Raw genomic sequence first — 26,486 nt, 5'->3', positions numbered from 1 at the left:
GGTAGCCTATCCCTTCTCCAGCAGATCTTCCGGACACAGGAATTGAACCGGGGTCTCCTGCATTGCGGAAGGATTCTTTACCACCTGAGCTACCAGGGAAGCCCACATGATACTTTTAGTTCCCATACCAGGAGTTGAACCTGGGCCACCTGGGAAGCCCTTGAGGAAGATTAAAAATCCTTGACTTTGCTTACTGACTAAACTGTTATTACTTGGTCACCTTTGACTGTTTTCCTTTCCTTCCTCATGTTCTTACTTCCCTGATTAAACTTACTTGTTGGCAAAAATTTTGTCCACAAAAGGCCAGCAGAGGACATGGGAGGCGAGGACCATGGGGTCCCGCTCCGTTTCTAAACCTCAAGTCAACTCTTATATTAGAGTGAAAACTTTGTGGACCACAAGCTGTTGATCAGGGTAAAGAGGGACTCAAAGCTTTCAGGTCACCTTGGCAGTCTCTGAGAAGATAGCAGACACATGCTCTTAGAGTTGGAACCCCAAATAGTTGGCTCAGTGGTGCGGTGGCTCTTGGCAGCTGTTTTATGGGGTTACACAAGTTGGTGCATGGTGGTCAGGGCTTACTCAGTCAACCTTCTTCCACCAGAAAGAAGCATCTCTTCTTGAAGCTCAGCCAATGGAAGGACTGTGGTGCCTGGAGGTGGCTCCCATACACAGTGCTTCATTCTTCTGCTCTTTTGCTCGATTTGCTAGAAAATTCCTAATCATCCTTGAAGACCTAATCCGCCAAGTCATACATTCCTTCCTCCATGTAACAAATGATTACTAGAGACCATAGACTGTTCTCAACCCTGAGAACAAAATGGTAAATCCATCTATATCAGTAGCTATCTCCCTCTAGGTATATATACACATCTCTGCTAGGAAAATTTCCCCCCCCCGCGCCCCGTTCTTCTCCTAGGCGGGTAGTCCCATGCTTTAGTCCCCCAACACATCACTTTTTTCATTCATCTTTCTAATACCCTGCTGACAACCTCACATGTATAGCTTCAGTTCAGTCTCTTCAGCCATCCTTTTCTAGTCCAAGTGAGATCATGTTACTTCTTTGCTCAGAACTCTCCAAAGCCTCTGTAGTTTACCCAGGGTAAAAGTCAAGGTTCTTAAAATTTTTGTCACTAGAGGAAGCCACCTTATAAACCCTGTCTCCCATGAATTCCTTTATCAAGTCACTTCTGAGAGTTGTAGGAAGGATATATTCAGATGAAGAACAGATGGTAAGTGGGCTGAACCATCCCACCAAGAGAACTAAATTCTCATCCTACTTTTGATACAGTTTTGTATCGCAGGACATCAAGTAGACATTTGTGGATTCCCTAGTCTTTCTTCACTTAGGAAAGAGGGAGGGTCTCATACATGAATGAAACTGTATGATACTATGAAATTATTGTGATAAATGAATTTTAGAAAAATAAAACATTTTCCAAGGGGAAAAAATTATATATCAGTTTTTGCAAGTGCCTGGAAAACTGAAGTGGCCATTAGACTTTTATAATTGGCCTTGCTACAATTTTAGGTTATAATTTATGACTCTGAAATATTATGCACATTATAGAATGCCCCCCCAAAAAAACAACAAAAATCTCAAGATACATTTTGTATCTACATTCAGATGCACTAAGTCAACGCTTGAAGGTCACACATTCTTCAATAGCTCAAGAATCATTGACCTATAGAATGATGGAGTTATATTTTACTGCATTACAGGCAAAGTTAAGATAGAAAATTCAGGGCTTTTTCCTTTCTATCTTGTGTATACTTTTTTTGCATTTTGTAAGATTGTAGGGGATTTCTCTGGTGACTCAGCAGTAAAGGATCTGTCTGCAATGCAGGAGACACAAAGAGATGCAGGTTTGATCCCTTGGTCAGGAAGATCCCCTGGAGGAGGAAATGGCAACCCACTCCAGTATTCTTGCCTGAAGAATCCATGGACAGAGGAGCCTCGTGGGCTACAGTCCTTAGGGTCACAAAGAGTTGGACACAATAGAAGTAACTGAAGATGCACACAGGCACAAGATTGTATAACTGACAGCCACAGATGCAAAGATGGTACAAAAATAATAACAAACTTACTGTGACCATAGATTCAAATCAATAACCAGTAGTTTGGGGACTTGTCTGGTGATCCAGTGGTTAAGCATTCACTGTGCAATGCAGAGGATGCAGGTTCAATCCCCAGCCAGGGAACTAAGATCTCACATGCCACGGGGCAACTAAGTCCATGCTGCAACTACTGAGCCTGCATGATGGAACAAAGGTCCCACGTGACTGACACAGCCAAATAAATAAATTCTAAAGAACAACTAGTAGTTTTATCCCAATAATATACAGATAATTTTGCATGAGAATATCTATTAAAGTAATATACCACATGAACATTAAATGAATAACATAATAACAACCCAATTACATATACTGTACAATGTGAAGCTTCGGTTCAAAGTTCCTGGATACCATTTTTCCTTGTTACATTTTCTGTGAAGAAGCCTATGAACCACATATTCTGCATGCTTTGCTAAATTGTTCTGGCAGCTTACATGAAATGTGACCCCCTGGATAGCATTTTAAAACAATTGTGTTAAGCTCCTTATCTATATACCCATATTTGTGAATGTTCTTTCAACATTTCCCATTCTCTATTTTAACAGAACCCCAAGTCCCACATGTTTGAGGATCCCAAGGATAAACCGGAAAATCTACTCAACTCCAAGAGGCCTATTAGGGTCTTCACGGAGACCAACCACTCCCAAGGAGAGGCTCCAGCTTTGGGCAGAAACCCCGGGTCACCAACAATTCAGTTGATTGAAAAACAGCAAGGGACGAAGATCCTTTTCAGGAAGTTCAGCAAAACGAATTGGTCGGTGGACATTCACCCTTTAAATAAAAGCTTAGTCACAGACAGTAAATGGAAGAGAATTGATGAAACTCAAGAAAAACGTAGGTCTTTCCTTCAGGAATTTTGCAAGAAATACAGTGGAGTGAGTCATCCTCAATCCAATGTTTTTCACATGGTCTCCAGGATCTATGTAGAAGATAAACACAAGATCTTATATTGTGAAGTACCCAAGGCTGGCTGCTCCAACTGGAAGCGAATTCTGATGGTGCTCAACGGCTTGGCCCCCTCTGTGGACAACATCTCCCATGATGCTGTTCACTACGGGAAGCATTTAAAGAAGCTCGACAGCTTTGACTTAAAAGGGATTTATAGTCGTTTAAACACCTACACCAAAGCTGTGTTTGTTCGTGATCCCATGGAAAGATTAGTGTCAGCATTTAGGGACAAATTTGAACACCCCAATAGTTATTACCATCCAGTATTTGGAAAGGCAATTATAAAGAAATATCGGCCAAATGCCTTTGAAGAAGCATTAAATAATGGATCTGGAGTCAAATTCAAAGAGTTCATCCATTATTTGCTGGACTCGCACCGTCCTGTAGGAATGGACATTCACTGGGAAAAGGTCAGCAAACTCTGCTATCCCTGTTTGATCCACTACGATTTTGTAGGGAAATTTGAAACTTTGGAAGAAGATGCCAATTACTTTTTACAGCTGATCGGAGCTCCAAAAGAACTGAAATTTCCCAACTTTAAAGACAGGCACTCTTCTGATAAAAGAACCAATGCTCAGGTGGTGGGACAGTATTTAAAGGATCTGACTAGAACTGAGAGACAGTTAATCTATGACTTTTATTACTTGGATTATTTGATGTTTAATTATACAACTCCATTTTTGTAGTTTGCTTTCTTTTTCTAAAACTCTGTATTGACTTTATGCCGATGGCCTCAAATCAGCTAGCTGTAACTTTCCTATAATTCTCTGTATGAAAAAAATTTAACTAAGTGCAGTTGTCTTGATTGAATGATTTTTACCAAATATTATGAAACCAATTGGCACAAAGTTATAGGAAAATTACCTAACAGAGACATGTAAACAACTTCAGTTACTCTAGGATGTTTGGGAAAGAGCTGCTTTTGCATTGTGGATTATATTATAGAAGCAATAACCCAGCCAGCTGCTACATAAGCTACAACTGCCTCTTTCAAGGGTAGGAAAAACAATCAAAAATAACATGAGTCTATGTCTCCATCCTGGAATCTGTTGTCTAAAGCGCATGGAGATATTTTTAGCAGTCTGTGGCATATGAATCAAACATTGGATAGTTTTCTTACACCCCTGGAAATGTTTCCATCAACTGTAATGATAAATCAATTCTGAAATGGCATTTTGGACCTGAATGTTTTACTTTAGATTGGAAGGCATTATGTGATTTACAATATGAGAATATAGCAGAAAAACCAGATGAGGCAATGGCTTTTTATATTTGACAGCCAATAAAAAATGCACAACATGCTAAGATCAAAGCAACAAAAGCAACCTTCCACTTCCAGAAAAACTTAAGGGAATTGATTCCATTTTCTTTTGAGCCCTGTTGCAGAGACAAAATGAATGTCATCACTAAAGGGCCCAAGATGGAGAAGTTTAAGCTTTAGCAGATACAAATGTGCTCCTCATTCTGGTTTAATTGGGTAGAGGGGAAATTGTTTCAGGATGGAATAATCATCAAAAACAAAAGTTGCCACTCTGAATATAGATCTCAAATGATAACAAAGTTTTATAAGAATAGCATCAAAAACAAAAGTTGCCACTCTGAATATACCTCAAACAATAACAACGTTTTATAAGAATATTACTTGAATCAAAGCATCATGTGCATAGCTTTAGATGGAAATGCACTCTAAGAATAGCTTTTGTCTAATTATTCAGCTTGGGAATGATTTTTTAAAAACTAATATACCACTTCAAAGATAGATTACATTCTAGAGAATAAACAGGAGAGCCCCTAGAAACTTTTTTTTAATAGGCTTCTGCATAAACAAAATAAGATATTTTTCTTTTCAAGTTTATTCTCTACTAACAGAATCAAATACTATTGTATTCAAATAGTCAGAGTCTTAGGAAAATAGGACTGTGTGTCACCCCTATGAAAAGTTGTAATGCATTTTGGAAATTTTTTTCAAGAGACCCTAAATTGGTAGATGCACTTGGATGGGAAATTTAATTGGCTGACAGTTACACAGAGTTAAGCAAACCACACATTCAAACCCTGTTCAAACACTTTTCTTGAATGCATTCCTCTCCTCCAACTATCTTTTTTTCTTGTCAATAAATATTGAGCAATGTCTCTCCAAGAAAAGGAGGTATTAATATTTGAATATTAATAGACCAACATAGCTACACTCGTGCTTATTTCATTTTGACTTTCCATTTCATGGCTGAGTTTTCATGAATTGATTCCCTCTTAACACTCGTGTGCCCCATTCCATCTGTCTCCTGAGGAGAGGGGAACTGCAATGGGCCGCCAGATCATAAGTACTAAACCTTCTAAAACCCAACTTTTACTACTTTTCCACTCCATTTACTCTTGCCTCTAAACCATGCACTTAAGCTGCGCTCTCTGTCTTTGAGGAGTTTTACTCGAGTCATCTAAATGGTATCATTTAGATTTTGCTATACCGTGTAGAGAGGATTCCCAGTCACTTAGCGACACTGAGCTTAGCTTTTTATGGAGGAAAAGAGCGAAAGAATAGAAAATATGCCAAGAAGCCTAACATTTTATGCCGAAACTACACAAAACTTGTTTTACATGGGATCTTGATATAAAGGGGAGAGGCAGTTTTCTCAAAGTGACTCTTGAAACCATATAAAGAACAAACAAAAAAACCTTTCTGTTCATAACTTGTAAAGAAGAAGGTGGAAACAAGGATCCTGTCTCTCTTATTAGCATCTCTGATGCACTTGAAACTATGGAATATACTCTGTGTATATACACACAATCATATAATATACATATGCAATCATATATATATGCACAATCATTCATATATATGAATGATTGTTTGACATTGGTGGTAGAGCAGAGGGGTGAGAGGAAGAAAATGATACACAGTGCTCTCTATCAAAGCTCTTCTGAGAATTCCCTAGTGGTCCAGTGGTTAGGACACCATGCTTCCACTGCAGGGGACCTGGGTTCAATCCCTGGTAAGGGAGCTGGATCCCACATGCCAAGAAATGTGGCCAAAAAAAAGCTGTTCTATATCTTATGCTGTAAAAGTTCCTTTCCTGACCCCGTCTATAGAGTTTCTGTAACCATTAGAGGCCCTGTAGACATTCTTTTCTTCAGTGGACTCTCTGATGCCAGCTGGCATCTTGTGTGGTTGAGTTCCAAGGGCCATGTGTGTTATTATGAAGGAAGAACATTTTTATGTACCTGTTCTTCCTTCTAAATGACGTCTTTTTGTGTTAGGGTCAAAGAAGCTGCCATAATCCTGGATTCCTTGGGATTTTAAGTACACTTCCCTTTTGTGTTTGCACGCATGTTAGTTGCTCAGTTGTGTCTGACTCTTTGTGATCCCATAGTCTGCAGCCCATGAGACTCCTCTGTCCCTGGGATTTTCCAGGCAGAATACTGGAGTGGGTAGCCATTCCCTTCTCCAGGGGATCTTTCCAACCCAGGGATCGAACCTGGGTCTCCTGCATTGTGTTTGAATTCTTTACCAGCTGAGCCATCAGGGAAGCCCCATTTCCCATTTATCTCCCCTGAATTACTCTATTCTCAGACCAGCTTACGTTCACCTTTGTCATTTCTGCCTGTGTGCAAATGCCAAATGTGAGCATCGCTGCTCCATTGGACACTCACCATTTCTTGGATGTAGTTTCCTACAGGCAAGTGACCAAATCTGGACTCATCTTCCAGATGTCCAATGTTCCCATTTGAACATTAGCATGCTTTAGGTGTAATTGTCAGTCCTCTAATTAAACCCTAAGGATCTTATTTATTTTTATAGGCAGCAGTAACACAGGCCCCTTCATCCTGTTATTCTCCTGTCTGGAATTATTCTTAGGGTAACAAGTGGGCAATTACACCCAGAATCACAGTTATTTAACCTGGTAAACTACCTATGGATGGGCATTATTGATGTGACTGTGCCCAGAAACTGCCACCAACTTCAATGGAGATGTATACACAGGACACCGAACATTCTGACACCTAACTTGTTATTGAACTTCACAGTCTATAACTATCCAGCAATTCAAGAACTACTTGTACGTCATTTATAATTACAGAGTGCAAAAAAAGACTGTTACACTTTTTCATGAATAATTATTCTTCAAAAAGGTGTTATCTCCCAAACACTGTGTATTAGTGTTTAGCTGCAGGGAATTTATAAGCAGACACAGAGAATTTTTGAATACTAGACTTCTCTTTGAAAAGATCACTTGCTGAGTTAGTAGAAGTTGGAATTAGTAGGCTGGGTTACGGTAAACATCTCCTTACTCTGAATGCTCATCTGGCCCCTTGGGGCATCTTTCAAACTCTAGGTCTTATAGACTATGGTGAAGCAGAAAGTTTTGCCCCTGGCTAACATCCCTAAAGTGTTCTGATATTTGAAGAATGGTTGACAAAGGCATTTAATGAGAGATACGTAGCGCTAGTGGTAAAGAACCCACCTACCAATGCAGGAGACTCGGAGTTCAGTCCCTGGGTCAGGAAGATTTCCTGGAGGAGGACATGGCTACCCACTCCAGTATTCTTGAGAATCGCATGGACAGAGGAGCCTGGCAGACTATGGTTCATAGGGTCACAAAGAATCAGACACAACTGAAGCGACTTAGCATGCATGCAACCACCTCAGATCAGGGCTAACACAATTTAGTCCTACTGTTAGGGTCATACCATTAGGGTCTCAATCTTAATCATAATCATTAATAATAATATTCATAATCATAGCTAATAGTTATTCAATACTTAAGTGCTTTTCATGCATTAACTTAATCTCCGTAGTCAATCTAAGCTGTGCTGGGCTTAGTCGCTCAGTCATGTCTGACTCTTTGCAACCCCATGGACTAGCCCACCAGGCTCCTCTGTTCATGGGGATTCTCCAGGCAAGAATGCTAGAGTGTGCTGCCATACCCTCCTCCAGGGGATCTTCCCAGCCCAGCAGTCAAACCCAGGCCTCCCACCTTGCCGGCAAATTCTTTACCATCTTTGTCACCAGGGAAGCCCAAGAATATTGGAGTGGGTAGCCTATCCCTTCTCCAGGGGAACTTCCTGACCCAGGAATCAAACCAGGGTCTCCTGCATTGCAGGCAGGTTCTTTACCAGCTGAGCTACCTATCTAAGATAGGTGTTATATGCACCCCCTTCCTATATATAATAAAGGAAACTAAAATAGGGTATGCTTTAAAGAAGCATGACTGGTAATTAGATGGGGTGATAGAATGATTCCAACCAGAAAATACCACTACCACTCTTCTTAAAATAATAGACAGGAAGTCTTCTACGTACAAGCCTTCAAGTGTGGATTTTCAAAAATCCAAACATGCGTTCTATCAACATCAGGCATGAGTGAAATTGCAGCTCGCCCTCCGTCTCCTGTAGCTGACAGTCCTTCAGCTCTACCACCTCCCACCTCCTCACTCTCCTCCAGGCAGTAACTCTTCTTGCCTGTTCACTCCATGCCAGCCCCTGGATGCCAGCTTCTACTGTACTACTGTACTTTTCAAGGTACTGTACTGTAAGATTAAAAATGTTTTATTTTTGTGTCTGTGTTTCATGTATTATTTATGTGAAAAGTATTATAAACCTGGAATAGTACAGTACTATGTAGCCGATTATGTTCTCTCACCTATATTCAGAACAGCCAAAGGCAAGAAATAATTATTGGCACCCAGAAACTTTTTTGACATTTCAGATCAGCTTATTTCTTTATTCCTGCTAAGTTAAGCTAACAGATTCAAAGATGTTATAAAAATTTAGGCCTCCTATCCCTCCCTTTTTTTATTCCTAGCTGATCACGAGTCACAATGTTTTATAAAGAGGGTGAAAAAAAGTCCTGGGAGCAAATTTAGCCTAACAGAAACAAAATGTAAATTTGACACAAAAGTCCAGACAGCTCCAGAAGTGGGTAAGGTCAAGGTGAATATAGTCCAAGAGGGAGGGAATTCAGCCAATTTTGCATAGGTCGGCACTTGATGGCCTTTGAAGATGGCCTTGCTGAGCGATGATGCTGAGCGATGATGCTGGTCTCTTTCCTGAGTGCCTATCCCCAAGTACTAGTTTGATAGTTGTGCGTGTGTGTGCTTCGGTGCTCAGTCATGTGTGACTCTTTACAACCCTATGGACTGTAGCCTGCCAGGCTCCTCTGTCCATGGGATTTTTCAGGCAAGTATACTGGAGTGGGTTGCAATTTTCCTCCTCCAGGGGACCTTCCCAAGCCAGGGATGGAACCCATGACTCCTCTATCTCCTGCTTTGCCGCTGGATTCTTCACCTACTAGGCCATTCTGATTGCCTATCCCCCAAAATAGTTTAGATAACCCTAAACTAACTCAGGAAGACTGTATAAAAGATCAGAGGAGCAGTTTGACTTAAACCAACTGAAAACCACCATGAAAAAGTCAAGTTAAATAAGTGCTCAGCCAGAAGAAGGTGGACTTTCCCTGGGTCTGTGGGGCAGTCAACCTGAGGACGTCCAGCTCTCAGTTCAGCAGAAGGCTCTTGTCCTGCATCATTCAACTCTCAGAATTGCCTCGTTGCTCCCATCTTGGTTCTTCACCAGGATCTTATTCTCCCAGGTAAATTTCTTCAAATCCACTTAAAGTCAACATGTTAGGCGCTCAGTCGTGTCCGACTCTTTGCGACCCCATGGACTGTAGCCCACCAGGCTCCTCTATCCGTGGGCCTCTCCAAAATACTGGAGAGGGTAGCCATTCTCTTCTCCGGCGAATCTTCCCTACCCAGGGATTGAACCCAGATCTCCCACATTTGCAGACAGATTCTTTGCTGCCTGAGCCAACAGGGAATCCCATTGTTTTCACATCTCAGGTCTTCCCCTCTATTTGAAATACTCTCCCTCTCTCTGGGCCTTTATTTCATATTCACTCACCAAGGAATCTTTTTAGATTATTCAATTTTCAAATCTTATCTCTTCAAGAGCACTCTTATCAATGGAAAAAAGACAGAACGATTTTCTCCTGATATGCATCAGATTCTTATTTTACCAACAAATGCAGATTTTCCTTCCCTTTTTGTTTTTTGCCTCATTAATTTGTTCATTTGCTATATCCCTCTTTATATGCATACAGAGTCTCTTTGTCATTGGTATGTGTCTTAGTCTTCCAAGACTGTGTCTCTTTAATTCACTTCGCACAGTTCTAGCAAAGTGCTGCTTGGAAAGAGTTCCTTTAATAAATGTTTTTGTGATGTCCTGTAAAGATTCACCTACCACTTCTCTTAGTGTTTAATGTGTATATTTCTGCCTTACAACTTTCAGGCATCTATAGGACCAATGGATTAAAGAGAAGGGTCCAGAGTTGGGCAACTAGGGGAAGTGACCCAAGCCACATGCCTTTTCTATGCTAACAGTCACACCCTAACATAAAGTATAGCTGTGGACACAGTAGTCTTGCACATTTCTAAGATTATATATTTATGAAGTTTTCAGAGGAAATTTTGAAAAAAATGTATGATGCTGGTCAATCTAAGAGCCATTTTACAGCCATTTACTGGATAGGAGACACTGGAAAAATATGTACATTAACGTAACTATGGGCTTCTCTGGTTCAGATGGTAAAGAATCTGCCTACAATGCAGGACACCCAGGTTCGATCCCTGGGTGGGGAAGATCCCCTGAAGGAGAGCATGGCAACCCACTCCAGTATTCTTGCTTGGAGAAACCCATGGACAGAGGAGCCTGGCGGGCTACAGTCTATGGTGTCAAAAAGAGTCAGACAGGACTGAGCAACTAACACCTTCACTTAACTACATGAAGCATATGTCTCATCCATCCCCCAAAATATGAAAGATACGTGTTATCCCACTCATCCTGTTGTAAATGAGAAAACTGAGAGTCACGGGGGTTAATGACTAGCCCCAGAGCCAGCTTCCTACTAAGGTCTGGCTCACTTGCTAAGACCACACTGGCTACCTCCAGTCCAGATCTGGCCACAGATATGTTTGGTTTGACCTACAGTGCATTTGATTTAATATTTGAATTAGTGGCAACTTTTTAAAATTGGGACTCTTTCATCAATGGTAGGGGATTTCTGTTACCCTGCAACCTACCTGGCTGCCTGAAAACATGCAGAACCCAGGTCAGTCCTTTTGACAAACCGGGAGGTCTCTCTTGCTTACCACCCAGCCATCGTCACTCACTTACCTCACCTGGCTGACCCCTAAGTGTCCCACTTTTTAACCCCTGCTTGAAAATGTGTGTTCTTTCATCCACCAAGCTGCCAAAGGAATTTCTGAGCATTTTCTTCGTCTGTATTTGTGCTCTGCACTCTGGGAAGCCACCACATTCTGGATTTCCTTATCCTCACTCGAAATGCTGTCTGTCCTTTGGTCTTCTGTGTGGTGGGATGACCGAACAGTATTTCATTGTTCAAAGAAATTACTTTTGATTGACAACAAGATGTTGGGAGAAATCCAGTGCCTTTCTTTGGCATCCTTCTGTATTAACCACTGGGTCCCCCTGGCAACAGTAGTCCTTCCCATCCCTTCAGAGATGAGTCATTCTCCCATGTCCCCAGAACCTGGGCATCTAGGGACAAAAAGTGGCTCACACCGATGCACCCACACTGTCAGTCCCTGACCTTCCTGCAAAAATTCCTCCTATTTTGAACCCACTCTTCCTCAACTCTGAAAATTGCCTGTTTCCCAGATTTCTCTGAGGATTTCTGTCTCTGGCTCATAGCACTCCTCTCCACCCCATGCCTGCAATTATCCTCAGTGACATTAGCATTCCCAATGATGTTCCCAACATTTCATTGTCTCTGTTTCTCAGCCCCCTAGCCTCTCTTTCTCCCACTTCTACACTTAGATGGTTGGAGAAAACAGAAACACAACCATGGAAAGCAATAGCCAGGACTTCTGTCCCCAAAGAACAAAAAAAAAATCTGCGGCGACCTATATAGTGTGTGCATGCATGCATTCTCAGTGACTCAGTCAGTCGTGTCCAACTCTTTGTGACCCCATGGGCTGTAGCCCACCAAGCTCTTCTGTCCATGGGGATTCTCCAGGCAAGAATACTGGAGTGGGTTGACATGCCTTCTTCCAGGGGATCTTCCCAACCCAGGGATCAAACCCAGGTGTCCCACACTGCACACCCAGAATGCACTAAATCAGAATCCCTGAAATTCACTTGGAAATTTTTTTAATAATCTCCTGGGATTAGTCTTATATACAGCAAAGTGTGAGCACCACTTATATGTGTGTGATTCTTTTCTTCAAATCCTGGTTGATTACAGGTGATTATAAAGCCTGCTTTCATTGCACTGCTCTGTTGAAAAGTTTAAAACTCTCTACTGAGAGATGGATCAGCAGGTGTTGGTACCAAAGTCCGCCATGGGATTGTGACCAGCGCTGAAGCAGAAACTTGGCATCCAAGGCTGCCAACTGCAAGAACTAGAGCTGAAATGAGTGAGTTATGGGGACAGCCTGGGCACTGCCCAGACTTTTGAAAGCTTTCAGGATCAAATGGGGAGATGGAAAATTTCTCCTTTTAAGACAAAAAAGACAATGTGTACTCAGGGCAGTTTTGGCAACTCTACTTCACACTGACCCACGCAAAGGCACTCTGAGTTTCTCCAATAAAAACTAAAAAGCCTCTTTCAAATCAACCTAAGATAATAGAAAATGGAAAATATTTGCTATTTACATTATTGGTTTGAAAGCAAGTGCCTCAGGAAATTTTTCGCAGCTTAACTCAAATGGTTAAGAATGTACATTTCATGACTTCGTTAAAGCATGTCTCTCCTTTCCTTTCTGTGAGGTTGAACCACATGACATTGTCAACATCTGACCATTTCTGACGTACAATCCCAGTCTTTTAATGTTTCCACTATGAGTTCTACTGCTCCCTATGCAATTCTAGTCACACCAGCATTAGAAACCGCCCCTAGAAAAATCCCCACCCCTCACCACTCTTCTCTTCTTTTTTTCTCAATTTTTCTTTTTTAATTCTTAATTGTGGTGAAATACACATAATCTAAAATTCACTGTCTTAGTCACTTTCAAGTGGCATTAAGTGTATCCACTTGTTATGCAACCATCACAAGCATCTGTCTCCAGAATTCTTTTCCTCTTGCAAAGCTGAAACTTCCCACCCATTAGTATTTAAATCACTCCCTCTCCCCTTCCCCAGCCCCTGGTAACCGCATTCTACTTTCTGTCTCTCTGAATTTGACTGTTCTGTGAAAGTGTTACTTGCTCAGTCATGTCCGACTCCATGGACTGTATAGTCTGCCAGGTTCCTCTGTCCATGGGATTCTCCAGGCAAGAATACTGGAGTGGTGCTGGGAAAACTGATCAACCACTTGTAAAAGAATGAAACTAGAACACTTGCTAACACCATACTCAAAAATAGACTCAAAATGGATTAAAGATCTAAATGCAGACCAGAAACTATAAAACTCCTAAAGGAAAACATAGGTAAAACACTCTCTGATATAAATCAAAGCAGGGTCCTCTATGACCCACCTCCTAGAGTAATGGAAATAAAAGCAAAAATAAACAAATGGGACCTAATTAAACTTAAAAGCTTTTGCACAATGAAGGAAGCTATAAGCAAAGTGAAAAGACAGCCTTCAGAATGGCAGAAAATAATAGCAAATGAAGCAACTGACAAAGAATTAATCTCAAAAATATATAAGCAACTCCTGCAGCTCAATACCAGAAAAATAAATGACCCAATCAAAAAGTGGGCCAAAGAACTAAACAGACATTTCCACAAAGAAGACATACAGATGGCTGACAAACACATGAAAAGATGCTCAATATCACTCATTATCAGAGAACTACAAATCAAAACCACAATGAGGTACCATCTCACACCAGTCAGAATGGCTGCTATCAAAAAGTCTACTAACAATAAATGCTGGAGAGGGTGTGGAGAAAAGGGAACCAACCCACTTACACTGTTGGTGGGAATTCAAACTAGTACAGCCACTATGGAGAACAGTGTGGAGATTCCTTAAAAAAACTGGAAATAGAACTGCCATACGACCCAGCAATCCCATTGCTGGGCATACACACCAAGGAAACCAGAATTGAAAGAAACACATGTACCCCAATGTTCATCACTGCACTGTTTACAATATCTAGGTCATGAAAGCAACCTAGATGTCCATCAGCAGATGAAAGGATAAGAAAGCTGTGGTACAAATACATGATGGAATATTACTCAGCTATTAAAAAGAACACATTTGAATCAATTCTAATGAGGTGGATGAAACTGGAGCCTATTATACAGAGTGAAGTAAGTCAGAAAGGAAAACACCAATACAGTATATTAATGCATATATATGGACTTTAGAAAGATGGTAACGATGACCCTATATGCGAGACAGCAAAAGAGACACAGATATAAAGAACAGACTTTTGGACTCTGTGGGAGAAGGTGAGGGTGGGATGATTTGAGAGAAAAGCACTGAAGCATGTATATTACCATATGTGAAATAGATCACCAGTCCAAGTTCGATGCATGAGACAGGACACTCATAGTCAGTGCACTGGGACAATCCTGAGGGGTGGGATGGGGAGGGAGGTGGGAGGAGGGTTCAGGATGGGGGACACATGTACACCTATGGCTGATTCATGTCAATATATGGCAAAAACCACTATAATATTGTAAAGTAATTAGCCTCCAATTAAAATAATTTTTAAAATTATAATAACTAATCATAAACACCATTAAATATATACCATTATGAAAAATTTTAAAATTTTTAAAAAAGAATACTGGAGTGGATAGCCATTCCGTTCTCCAGGGGATTTTCCTAACCCAGGGATCAAACCTGGGTCTCCTGCATTGCAGGATGGGCTCTTTTACCATCTGAGCCCACCAAGGGAGCCCTACCTTTTCTTGACTACTCTAGACCCCTCATATAATTGGAATCATTGAGTATTTGTCTTTTCGTGACTGGTTTCTTTCACGTAGCAAAATGTCCCCAAGGTTTACCCATGCTATAGACATGTCAGAATTGCCTTCCTTTTAAAACTGAATAATGTCCTTTGTACATATAGCTTTTCTTTTTAATCTACTCTACACACTTTGAAAATAAACTTCCCACAACATCATTCTGCTCCCAGCTTCTCATTGCGTGGCTTTAAGACCCTCAACAATATAACTTTTATCCAATATGACCTGATAAAGGCATCAGACCCATTATTATCCAGCCAAACTACATTCCTTGCTCTTCTCCTAATTTGGTTCCTACTATTTACAGTGTCTGAAGAATCCATTCTTCTCTGTCTCTCTGCCTTTTTATTGGAGTATAATTGCTTTACAATGTTGTGTTAGTCTTCTGCTGTACAAGTGAATCAGCTTTATGTATCCATATATCCCCTCTCTCTGGTATCTCCCTCCCTCCCACCCCCACCCATCAAGGTCATCACAATGCATCAGGCTGAGTTTCCTGTGCTTTCTAAGAGCTTCTCACTAGCTATTTAACACATGGTTGTATATGTATGTTAATCCTAATCTGCCAATTCGTCCCACCCTCCCCTTCCTATCTGTGTCCACATGTCACTTTCTACGGCTGCATCTCTGTAACTGCATCTCTGTAACTGCCCTGCAAATAGGTTCAACTGTACCATTTTTCTAGATCCCATATATATGCATTGGTGGTGGTGGTTTAGTCGCTAAGTCGTGTCTGACTCTTGTGACCCCATGGACTGTAGCCCACCAGGCTCCTCGGTCCATGGGATTCTCCAGGCAAGAATACTGGAGTGGGTTGCCATTTCCTCCTCTAGGGAATCTTTCTGACCCAGAAATCAAACCTGAGTCTCCTGCATTGCAGGCAGATGATTTACCAACTGAGCTATGAGGGAAGCCGCATATATGCATTAATATGTGATATTTGTTTTTCTCTTTCTGACTTCGTTCACTTTGTGTGACAGACTTGGGGTCCATCCACATCACTGCATTCCTCTCTGTCTTTAATGGCCTCCTCACATCCCCCCTCCAACTCGATGCTGCCTCCCATCCCCCCATTCTGAGCCCACCCCTTCCTTCCCTCATCACCATCCCTCAGTTAGCGGCTTTACCCACTCTGCCTGGGGAATCTCTTCCCCTTGCTGTAACGCCACCTCCAGACTGATGGCTGCCACAGCCCCATCTTCAGTCCACACGTCTGGAGCGAACCTTGACTCAGATTTCCAACTTCCCACTAGACCTCTTCACCTAGATGGCGCGTTAGCACTCTCAACTCAACAGGACTAAAGCTAGACTCGTCGTCTAGCCCCCGAACCTGCTTTTTCCTTATTTGATGGCATCATAATCCATCTCCTCTGTCTCTCATGATGGGAACCCAGGAGTCAAACCAGACTTCTCCCTGTGCTGACACCCCATAGCCAGGAGAAAGCCCACTAACTTCACCGCCTACATGTTTCTCCAGCTTCTCCTCTCCTCCCAGCCATTCTGCCACTCTCCTAGCTCAAACCCTCACCCTCTGTTGCCTGCAACACTGCAGTACATTCTAAATGGTCCCCCACTCTTGTTCGTCTCAACGCCATCCTCTCTTCTGCTATATTCATTCAGAGAAGTAAACCCAAGCCTGGCATTTCTCCACTTAAAGCTTTTTAGTGGCTTCACTTATCCAATTTTGTTTCCTAACATATGCACAGTGTCTTCCATGGTCCCAGTTCTTCTCCAACCACATTTTCTGCCAACTCCTACCTCCTGATTCCTCTTCAACAACCTAGAATGGCTGTGGTCCCCTGACAGTGTGTGGTACCCTGCCTCCTGGGTCTTTACTCATCCCATCCCTCTCCTGGAGCATCACTCACCTCCTGATCCCTGACCTCAGCTCGGGGAGACATCCCCCCCCCTCTCTTGGCTTGGATGAGATGCTCTGCGCCTCTGTTACTGGGCAGTATGGTTATGATGCTTTGATGGTTAAGAGCCTGGGGCTTGTCATCCTTAAGAACTGGTTTTGAATGCCATGTCTTCAACTTTCAAACTTTCAGACCTCTTCAATTTATTTAACTTATCTGAATGCTAGTTTTCTCAAATGAAAAATGAGGACTGTAATACCTACCTTATTAAGTCATTGTGAGAAATAAGTGGGAAACTTGTGTAAAGTGTTTGATAAATGGTCAATAAATTTTAACTACTTTAGACCCTGTGTCTATCTCTATCTTTGCACTCGCAGAATTTTAATCATTTCTGTATGTGTCTGGTTCCCCAGTACACTGAATTCCTTATCCTGTTCATCTCTGTAACTCCAGAAAAGGCACTCATTAAATATTTGTTGCAGAAATGATTGCAGGAATGAATCTCACATGCTACCCTTATGTTGGCATCGCACTGTGTCCTTTCCCTTACAGCATATTATGATTTGTATTATAACAATATGAAAATGGGTATTCAATTTTCTGTTAGATTCTAAGTTACCTGAGGGCAGAAACCATGTCTTGCTCAATAAATGTACACATAATTGAACTTCAGACTTTCAAGGGTTGATTCTTTTCAATAAGAATAATCATTTAAAACAGTGGGCTTCCTAACCACAATGTTGAAGCAAATAAGGAAAACCTATTATATCCATCATCTTCAGCCCCTTTCTTTCCATTAATTCCACACCCTGAGCCTTAACCTTCTCGGATAAGCATGCTGCTCGTCTCTGAAAGCCTTTCTGAACACCAGCTACCAATGCACATGCAGCCTCTAAGTAGAGGAGTATGTGCACGTGTGTGTGTTCAGTTGTTCCACTCCCATCCGACTGTTTGTAACCCCATGGACTATAGCCCACCAGGCTCCTCTGTCCGTGGGATCCTCCTACCAAGAATACTTCAGTGGGTTGCCACACCCTCCTCCAGAGGATCTTGCTGACCCAGGAATCGAACCTGTGTCTCTTACGTCTCCTGCATTGGCAGGTGGGTTCTTTACCACTAGTGCCACCTGGGAAGTAGAATTAATACCAAGTGGGGGGACTTCCCGAGCCATGCAGTGGTTAAGACTTTGCCTTCCAACGCAGTGGGTGTGGGTTCAATCCCTGCTGGGGATGCTAAGATCCCATATGCTTCATGGCCAAAAGACCAAACCATAAAACAGAAACAGTATTGTAACAAATTCAACAAAGACTTTAAAAATGGTCCACATCAAGAAAAAATCTTAAAAAGAAATACCAGATGGAAAGAGCTTTTGATCAGTGGGAAGTGTGTCCAACTGGACATATGATTCTCCCTTTATTTCCTCAACAGACAGTACTGAGACATTATTTATACTTTTTTTTTTTTTTTTCAGTGGTGGTTCTCCTGGCAACCAGTTAGACATCATATTCTGACACTGGCCATCTTCCCATCCCTGATTCCCTGCACTAGCCCTCACTTTGGCTCCCTGGGATTGTACTGATTGTATTGATACGGGGTAGTTGTTGGGTAGTGTGTCTCAGTCGTGTCTGACTCTTTTGCAACCCCATGGACTGTAGCCCACCAGGCTTCTCTGTCCATGGGATTTACCAGGCAAGAGTACCGGAGTGGGTTGCCATTTCCTTCTCCAGGGTATCTTCCTGGCCCAGAGATCAAACCCACGTCTCCTGCGTCTCCTGCATGGGCAGATGGATTCTTTACCACCGAGCCACTAGGAAAGTCCAGGATGAGCATATAAAATCTCTGCCTCAGATGCTGCTTTCTTAGGAACCTGGATGTATTAGTTTCCCACAGCTGCTGTAACAAATTACCTGAGTGGCTTAAAACAACAGGGATTTAGCCTCTCTGGGTGCAGGAGGGCAGAAGTCTGAAATCAAGGTTTCTGCAGGGTTGGTTCCTTGTGGAGACTCTGAAGGAGAATTGTCCCACGACTTTTTCCTAGCTTCTGGCAATTGCCACCAAACTTCGGTGTTTCTCATCTTGCAGTTTCATTCCTCCAATCTCTGCCTCCATCATCAAATGGTTCTTCCCTGGGCGCCTGTGTGTCTCTTCAGGTGGCCTAAAGGCCATTGCTAAGTCTTTTATCTGTGGTTAGTTAGTGGTTAGATGAGGTTCAAGTGGAAGGAGAGTCACTGAAATAAATGATAAGTATAAGGGTTTGTGGAGTAGGTTGGCTTCTTTCAACAGCATTTGAAACCTTGAAGAGAAAAGATGATAGACTCAGGGTGGCCTACTGCCAATTCAGGGTATTCTTTCAAAGCCAGAGAGCCTATGGTAGTTTTGAAGACGACTTTCAATTCCTGAAGCGTCAAGGCAGATTCTACTGAGAAATCAGCCCTAGATCAAGTCGTGATGGTGGCTGAGCTGAACACACATCCTCAAATGTTCCCCTATATCAAGGTGAAGGCCCTGCTTGGGACACTAACATCTGGGATGGGAGTTCTTAACGTGGAAGAATTGGAGAGTCTTGAACACCCAGCCAGACAACAGCCTCACCTTCCATGAAGATCACACGGAAACACACTGAAGGCAGGGATCAGATGAAGCCTGTTTCTCTCAAGAACTTTCATTACTCCCTTTGTTACCTCCAGCTGATACTAAAGTCAACACAGCCCAAGAGGGGACATTCTGGTACAAAATAGCTTGCATGCTGAAAGCATCACCAATATCTATCAGCAGGAATCAGGGGAACACACATGAGAGTGAAATTTGAGGGTGTTGGATAGGTGGGGACAAGGCCAAATACAAAGTTGGATAGGCCACAACTTATGAACATGATGGAACTCCCCAGGATGTCTGGCAAAGACTCCTTGAGCTAATCCTAGCAGTTGGTGGGTATGGTTCCTTGAATGTTGGGTATGCTGATGGCCTACAGAAAATAAAATGGAGATGCCAGAACTGTTGGCACAGCACCAAGGAAGGGGTCAGACACCTCCAGATGGGAAATTGTTAAAATGGACTTAATGTGTAAAACCATGGAACTCACCACTGGACTGTGTTAACCAGGACCAATCAAAAAACACTCCTTTCTCTAAGGTGATATGGAACGCCCTAGTGAGTAGACACCAGCATTTTTTAGAAGCTCAAGAAAATTTTCCATAGGGTAGGATTGACAGTTGAAGATGCTGTGAGAGAACCAGACTCTATAATACAGCTGGGGATGATGGTTTGGGGGGTTGTAGAAGCTAGGTGTATACTGGGCTTTCTGAGACAAATAGATGTGGTTCCATAATGGATGAGAAGACTGGGTTGATAAGCAAGGGGCTTGATTTGCAGTGATTTGCAGCAATGGTTAGTAGATAGGTCATTGGAATGTAGAGGTAAGGTAGATGGCCAACTGATCACGATGTTGCTCAGTTTATGTAATCAAAAAACTTGACACCAAGAGAGCAGATGGTGATATCCTTTGCCTCAATGAAAAATCATGGATGTTCATCCGGTTTCCAGACCTATGTTGGTTTACAGACAGAGCTTTTTGGTCCAAACAAAACTCTTATCCCCTTGAGAAAGGGCCTTGCAAAGCTATGATAAGAATTTTGGACTCTGTGGGAGAAGGCGAGGGTGGGATGTTTCGAGAGAACAGCATTGAAACATGTATATTATCTAGGCTGAAACAGATCACCAGCCCAGGTTTGGATGCATGAGACAAGTGCTTGGGCCTGGTGCACTGGGAAGACCCAGAGGGATCGGGTAGAGAAGGAGGTGGGAGGGGGGATCGGGATGGGGAATACATGTAAATAAAAACCACTACAATATTGTAAATAATTAGCCTCCAACTAATAAAAATAAATGGAAAAAAAAAAGAATTCATGGTAAATAGTCCCCTAATCTTTTCAAAAAGTGACTTGCCACATTTATTAAGACAAGTACCCATTAGGGAAATATCCAGACTTTCCCACATATGTAAGATATGGGGTCTGAAGTGACATGGTACTTAAGGACCCCAAATCCCATTATGATCCTCCAGTAAGAGTAGAGGCTTATGGAGATCTAGTGATAAATGGAAATTCAGCCTGTATCTATTTTCCAGTGAGTCCGACGGGTTCACAGACCTACTCTGTGTTTGTGTTTTCTGTCTCCAAGTTTGTAATTGGAATAGATTTCCTTAGAAGTGGCATAATGTCTCACACTGGTCCCCTTAGCTGTGTGGTCCTGTTCATTATGAAAGGAAAAAATGAGTGGAACCCCCTAAAACCGCTTCCATCCCTGACCAAGATGCTAAACCAGAAACAAAACCATATCCCAAGAGGAGTTTTAGATTAGCCCTCAAAGACCGAAAGGGTGCAACAGTGATGCTCTCCATCACCTCCCTATTCAAAGGCTACTGTAATCTGAACCAGATGATAGCTGGCCAGACATGGTGTCTTTGCTGCAACAAATCAGCACTGCCCCTGACATGTGCTTTGTGGATTTTGATCTAGGGAAAGCATTCTTCTCCTTCAATAGAAAAGATCAAACACAGATCACCTTCACACAGAAGAGACAGAATATTCACCGTCTTGCTTCAGGGCTATGTTATTTCTGTTGTCTTTTGTTGGCGTATGCTCCACAGAGACTTTGATTAACTTGGCATTCTGCAAATCATCATATTGGCTCACTTATACTGATAACATCAGCTTAACTTGCCCGGTAGAACAGGAAATGACAAGTTCTCTCGATGTCCTGGGCTTCCCTGGTGGCTCAGTGATAAAGAATCCACCTGAATCCTGTCAATGCAGGAGATACAGGTTCGATCCCTGGGTCGGGAAGATCCCCTGGAGGAGGAAATGGCAACCCACTCCAGTTTTCTTACCTGGGAAATCTCATGGACAGAGGAGCCTGGCAGGTTACAGTCCATGGGGTCACAAAGAAGATACATGTGTACAACAGATAAGCCCCTTGAAAATTTAAGAATCTCCCACATCAATAAAAGTTTGGGGGGTATAACAGTCTGAGAGATGTGGGGCATTCCATCTATGGAAATGACAAGTGGTTGCACCTTGCATCTCCCACCATTAAGAAAGAGGTTGAGTTCATGGACAGACTTTTTGGATTCTAGAGGCAGCCAGTCCTGTACTTTGGGACCCTGGTATGACCCATGTTGGGAGACACCCAGGAGACTGTCAGTTCAGTTAAGGCTCAGACCAAGAGAAAACTTGGAAGCAACCCCAGGCTTGGGCAAAAGCTGCTCTTCCATTTGGCCACGTGATCCAGTGTGTCTAATGGTACCCAGTGTCCACATGGATAAAGATGCTGTAGAGAATTTCTGGAAAGTCCCAACAGAAGAACTGTAGCACATACCTCTTGAGTGTCTGCAGCAAATCCATGCCTTCACCAGTTTAAGATTACTTTCGATTTGGAAACTAGTTATCAGCAAATAATAGAAGCTCTACCTGGCCATGGGACCCCTGTGGAACTCCAGTAACTGGAGCTTCCTATCAAAAATGGGGTGTTATCAGCCCAGGTTGGGTACATGAGACAAGTGCTCGGGCCTAGTGCACTGGGAAGACCCAGAGGGATCAGGTGGAGAGGGAGGTGGGAGGGGGGACTGGGATGGGGAATACATGTAAATCCATGGCTAATTCATTTCAATGTATAACAAAAACTACTGTAATGGTGTAAAGTAATTAGCCTCCAACTAATAAAAATAAAAAAAAATAATAAAAAAAATAATAAAATAAATAAATAAATAAATAAATAAATGGGGTGTTATCAGATGCACAAAGTCATAAGGTCAGATATGTGCAGCAGTGATCCAATATACAACAGAAATGTTCTATTTTTAATCAGGCCTGGCAGATCTAGAAGGTGTGAGTAAATCACATCACGTAAATGGGTGGTAAGCCAGTGGTTTATGTTCCCATGCCACCTGTCTCTATTGCATGGGTGTTCCTCCATCAGTTCGCACCTGTGGTCTGAAGGGGCTTCCTCCATGACCAACTGAAAGAAGAAATAACCTGCGCCTGGTTCACAGGTGGCTTAATGTGACATGTTGTTTTAGACAGAAACAGACAGAAGTCCCACTGTAGCCCCTCGGGGTGGTTCTTATGGAGGGTGGCAGAAGGAATTCTTGCAGAGGAGAAAGGTGTAAGAAAATACATTTAGTTACCCACTTTGCATGGAAGTAGAAGCCTGAGAGGTAGACGTGCAAGAGTGTCTAAGAAGACACCACTAGTAGCTCAACTCTGTTCAAAGAAGGCCTGAAAAAAAGCAATAAGATTGAAAGACTAAGGAAAGTGAGATGTGTGGAGAAGATAGGTGGATATATGGGAACAGCACAAACAATGCTAATTAATGCATGAAGATCTTTGTCTCAGGAGCATTCACCCCAAGGGAAGCTCTCAACAACAACGTGGTCAGAAGAGCTATCAGTTTGCCTTTCAGTTTTGCCTCCTCAATGCTGGTACAACAGGCCCAGGAGCAGAGTGACCATGATAGCAAGGATGGAGGTGATGCATGGGTCCCACAGCCTGACTCCCTATTACCCAAATAGACCTAGTTCCTTCCACTACTGATGGCCCTCTCTGCTTGCAGCAAAGACCAGGCAGCTACTTGTTATCCATTGATTGTACTGGACCTGTTCCACTCGAGGGAGCAACAATTTGAGCTCCTGGAATCTATGTGTGTTATGTTCAGTTGCTTAGCCACATCCAACTCTTTGTGGCCCCATGAACTATAGCCCATCAGGCTCCTCTGTTCATGGAATTTTCTAGGCAAGAATATTGTAGTGGATTGCCGTTTCCTACTCCAGGGGATCTTCCAGGCCCAGGGATTGATCCTGGGTCTCCAGGGGCTCCTGCACCACCTACCTATTCCAAATGTAGGTTTGTCTTTTATGCCATCACTGCACTATCATCCAGGGCACTCAAAAAGACTGATCTACCAATATGTGTCCCACCCAACACTGCCTCCAATCAAGAGACTCATTTTATGGCAAGTGAGGTATGACGGTGTGTGCACACCATGAAATCCACTAGACTGACCATGTATTGCTTTCCCCAGAAGTAGTCAAGATGAAATGGCCTGTTAGAGACTCAGCTAAGGCACTGGCTTGAGAAGTGCACCTGTCTAGGTGGGTTTTTGCCCTTGCCCTTGTAGGTGGGTCCTACAGCTTACATACTGAATGATAGAGCTGTGTCCCAGTAACTGAAATATGAGGCTCTGGGTGGGGAAAGGATTGTTTCTCTATTAGTCACAGTGAATGACTTGAAGAATTTGTGTTTCCCATTTCCTGGAAATTTAGACCGCTGGGCTTGATTTACTGGTTCCCAAGAGAGGAAATTTTCAGTAAGGAGAAATTATAAGTCCCATGAAGTTTCGGAACACTTTGAACTCCTCCTGTCACTGTGGAGGAAAGGCAAAGAAAGGAGTCATTCCACTGGCGAGGGGATTTGACTCTGATTCCATAAGAAACTGGGCTTGCCAGGTGGCTCAGTGATAAAAAATATGCCTGCCAATGCAGGAGACATGGGTTCAATCTCTGGGTTGGGAAGATCCCTGGAGGAGGAAATGGTTACCAGTATTCTTGCTGGGATAATTCCATAAAAGAGGAGCCTGGTAGGCTACAGTCCATGGGTTCACAAAGAGTCAGACATGACCAAGCGACTGAGCACACATGTCATAAAAAACTAGAGATCTGGAGTTGAGCTGGAGGAGTTGCTTGTATATTTTTGAAATTAATCCTTTGTCTGTTGCTTCATTTGCTATTATTTTCTCCCAATCTAAGGGCTGTCTTTTCACCTTGCTTATAGTTTCCTTTGTTGTACAAAAGCTTTTAAGTTTCATTAGGTCCCATTTGTTTATTTTTGCTTTTGTTTCTAAAATTCTGGGATGTGGGTCATAGAGGATCCTGCTGTGATTTATGTCGGAGAGTGTTTTGCCTATGTTCTCCTCTAGGAGTTTTATAGTTTCTGGTCTTACATTTAGATCTTTAATCCATTTTGAGTTTATTTTTGTGTATGGTGTTAGAAAGTGTTCTAGTTTCATTCTTTTACAGGTGGTTGACCAGTTTTCCCAGCACCACTTGTTAAAGAGGTTGTCTTTTTTCCATTGTATATCCTTGCCTCCTTTGTCGAAGATAAGGTGACCATAGGTTCGTGGATTTATCTCTGGGCTTTCTATTCTGTTCCATTGATCTATACTTCTGTCTTTGTGCCAGTACCATACTGTCTTGATGACTGTGGCTTTGTAGTATAGTCTGAAGTCAGGCAGATTGATTCCTCCAGTTCCATTCTTCTTTCTCAAAGTTACTTTGGCTATTCGAGGTTTCTTGTATTTCCATACAAATTGTGAGATTATTTGTTCTAGTTCTGTGAAAAATACCGTTGGTAGCTTGATAGGGATTGCATTGAATCTATAGATTGCTTTGGGTAGTATAGCCATTTTGACAATATTGATTCTTCCAATCCATGAACACGGTATATTTCTCCATCTGTTTGTGTCCTCTTTGATTTCTTTCATCAGTGTTTTATAGTTTTCTATGTATAGGTCTTTTGTTTCTTTAGGTAGATATACTCCTAAGTATTTTATTCTTTTTGTTGCAATGGTGAATGGTATCGTTTCCTTAATTTCTCTTTCTGTTTTCTCATTGTTAGTGTATAGGAATGCAAGAGATTTCTGTGTGTTAATTTTATATCCTGCAACTTTACTGTATTCATTGATTAGCTCTAGTAATTTTCTGGTAGAGTCTTTAGGGTTTTCTATGTAGAGGATCATGTCATCTGCAAACAGAGAGAGTTTCACTTCTTCTTTTCCTATCTGGATTCCTTTTACTTCTTTTTCTGCCCTGATTGCTGTGGCCAACACTTCCAAAACTATGTTGAATAGTAGTGGTGAGAGTGGGCACCCTTGTCTTGTTCCTGATTTCAGGGGAAATGCTTTCAATTTTTCACCATTGAGGGTGATGCTTGCTGTGGGTTTGTCATATATAGCTTTTATTATGTTGAGGTATGTTCCTTCTATTCCTGCTTTCTGGAGAGTTTTAATCATAAATGGATGTTGAATTTTGTCAAAGGCTTTTTCTGCATCTATTGAGATAATCATATGGTTTTTATCTTTCAATTTGTTAATGTGGTGTATTACATTGATTGATTTGCGGATATTAAAGAATCCTTGCATTCCTGGGATAAAGCCCACTTGGTCATGGTGTATGATTTTTTTAATATGTTGTTGGATTCTGTTTGCTAGTAAAGTAATTAGCCTCCAACTAATAAAAATAAATGGGGAAAAAAAAAAAAAAACTAGAGACGTTACTGCCCACTAGAGGCAGGGAGGAGGAAGTCTAGACCCCAGTGGACTCTTAGAACATTACTTTGTGCTTTCAGGCTTGGTGAGAACAGAAACAGTCCTATAAGCAAAAAGCAACTAAATGTCTCTCATTTCTGAAGGATGCCTATCTGGGTCATCACACCAGACAAGAAATCCAAACAAGGAAAAGTGTCGGCCGAGGATCAGGGGGGAATGAGCATGGGGAATGAAGGAGAGAGGTGACGAATATCTATTATCATGTTGAAAACAAAAAACAAAAGTGTATCAGAGGAGAGCCTTCTTGTTTATATTCTT

The 26,486-nt window shown here is 42.1% G+C and overlaps 1 protein-coding gene and 1 long non-coding RNA gene across 6 annotated transcripts in view; one reads left to right on the top strand and one right to left on the bottom strand.

The window, feature by feature from the left end:
- The window catches only part of CHST9 (carbohydrate sulfotransferase 9), a 280,158-nt gene extending 276,304 nt beyond the window's left edge, over positions 1-3,854 (top strand). For all 4 annotated transcript variants that reach the window (XM_070452777.1, XM_070452775.1, XM_070452778.1 and 1 more), the window contains one exon: positions 2,661-3,854. In XM_070452777.1, the coding sequence (XP_070308878.1) occupies positions 2,661-3,749 (1,089 nt within the window). In that variant the 3' untranslated portion in view covers positions 3,750-3,854. The remainder of the gene's footprint in view (positions 1-2,660) is intronic.
- Positions 1-26,486, bottom strand: part of LOC139030387 (uncharacterized) — a 64,574-nt gene that overhangs the window by 10,614 nt on the left and 27,474 nt on the right. The window lies entirely within an intron of this gene.

The sequence above is a fragment of the Odocoileus virginianus genome, chromosome 22, assembly GCF_023699985.2.
Source record: "Odocoileus virginianus isolate 20LAN1187 ecotype Illinois chromosome 22, Ovbor_1.2, whole genome shotgun sequence".
Classification (NCBI taxonomy): Eukaryota; Metazoa; Chordata; class Mammalia; order Artiodactyla; family Cervidae; genus Odocoileus; species Odocoileus virginianus.
Note: the sequence above shows the minus strand (reverse complement) of the source record. Positions and strands in the feature narration are given on the sequence as shown.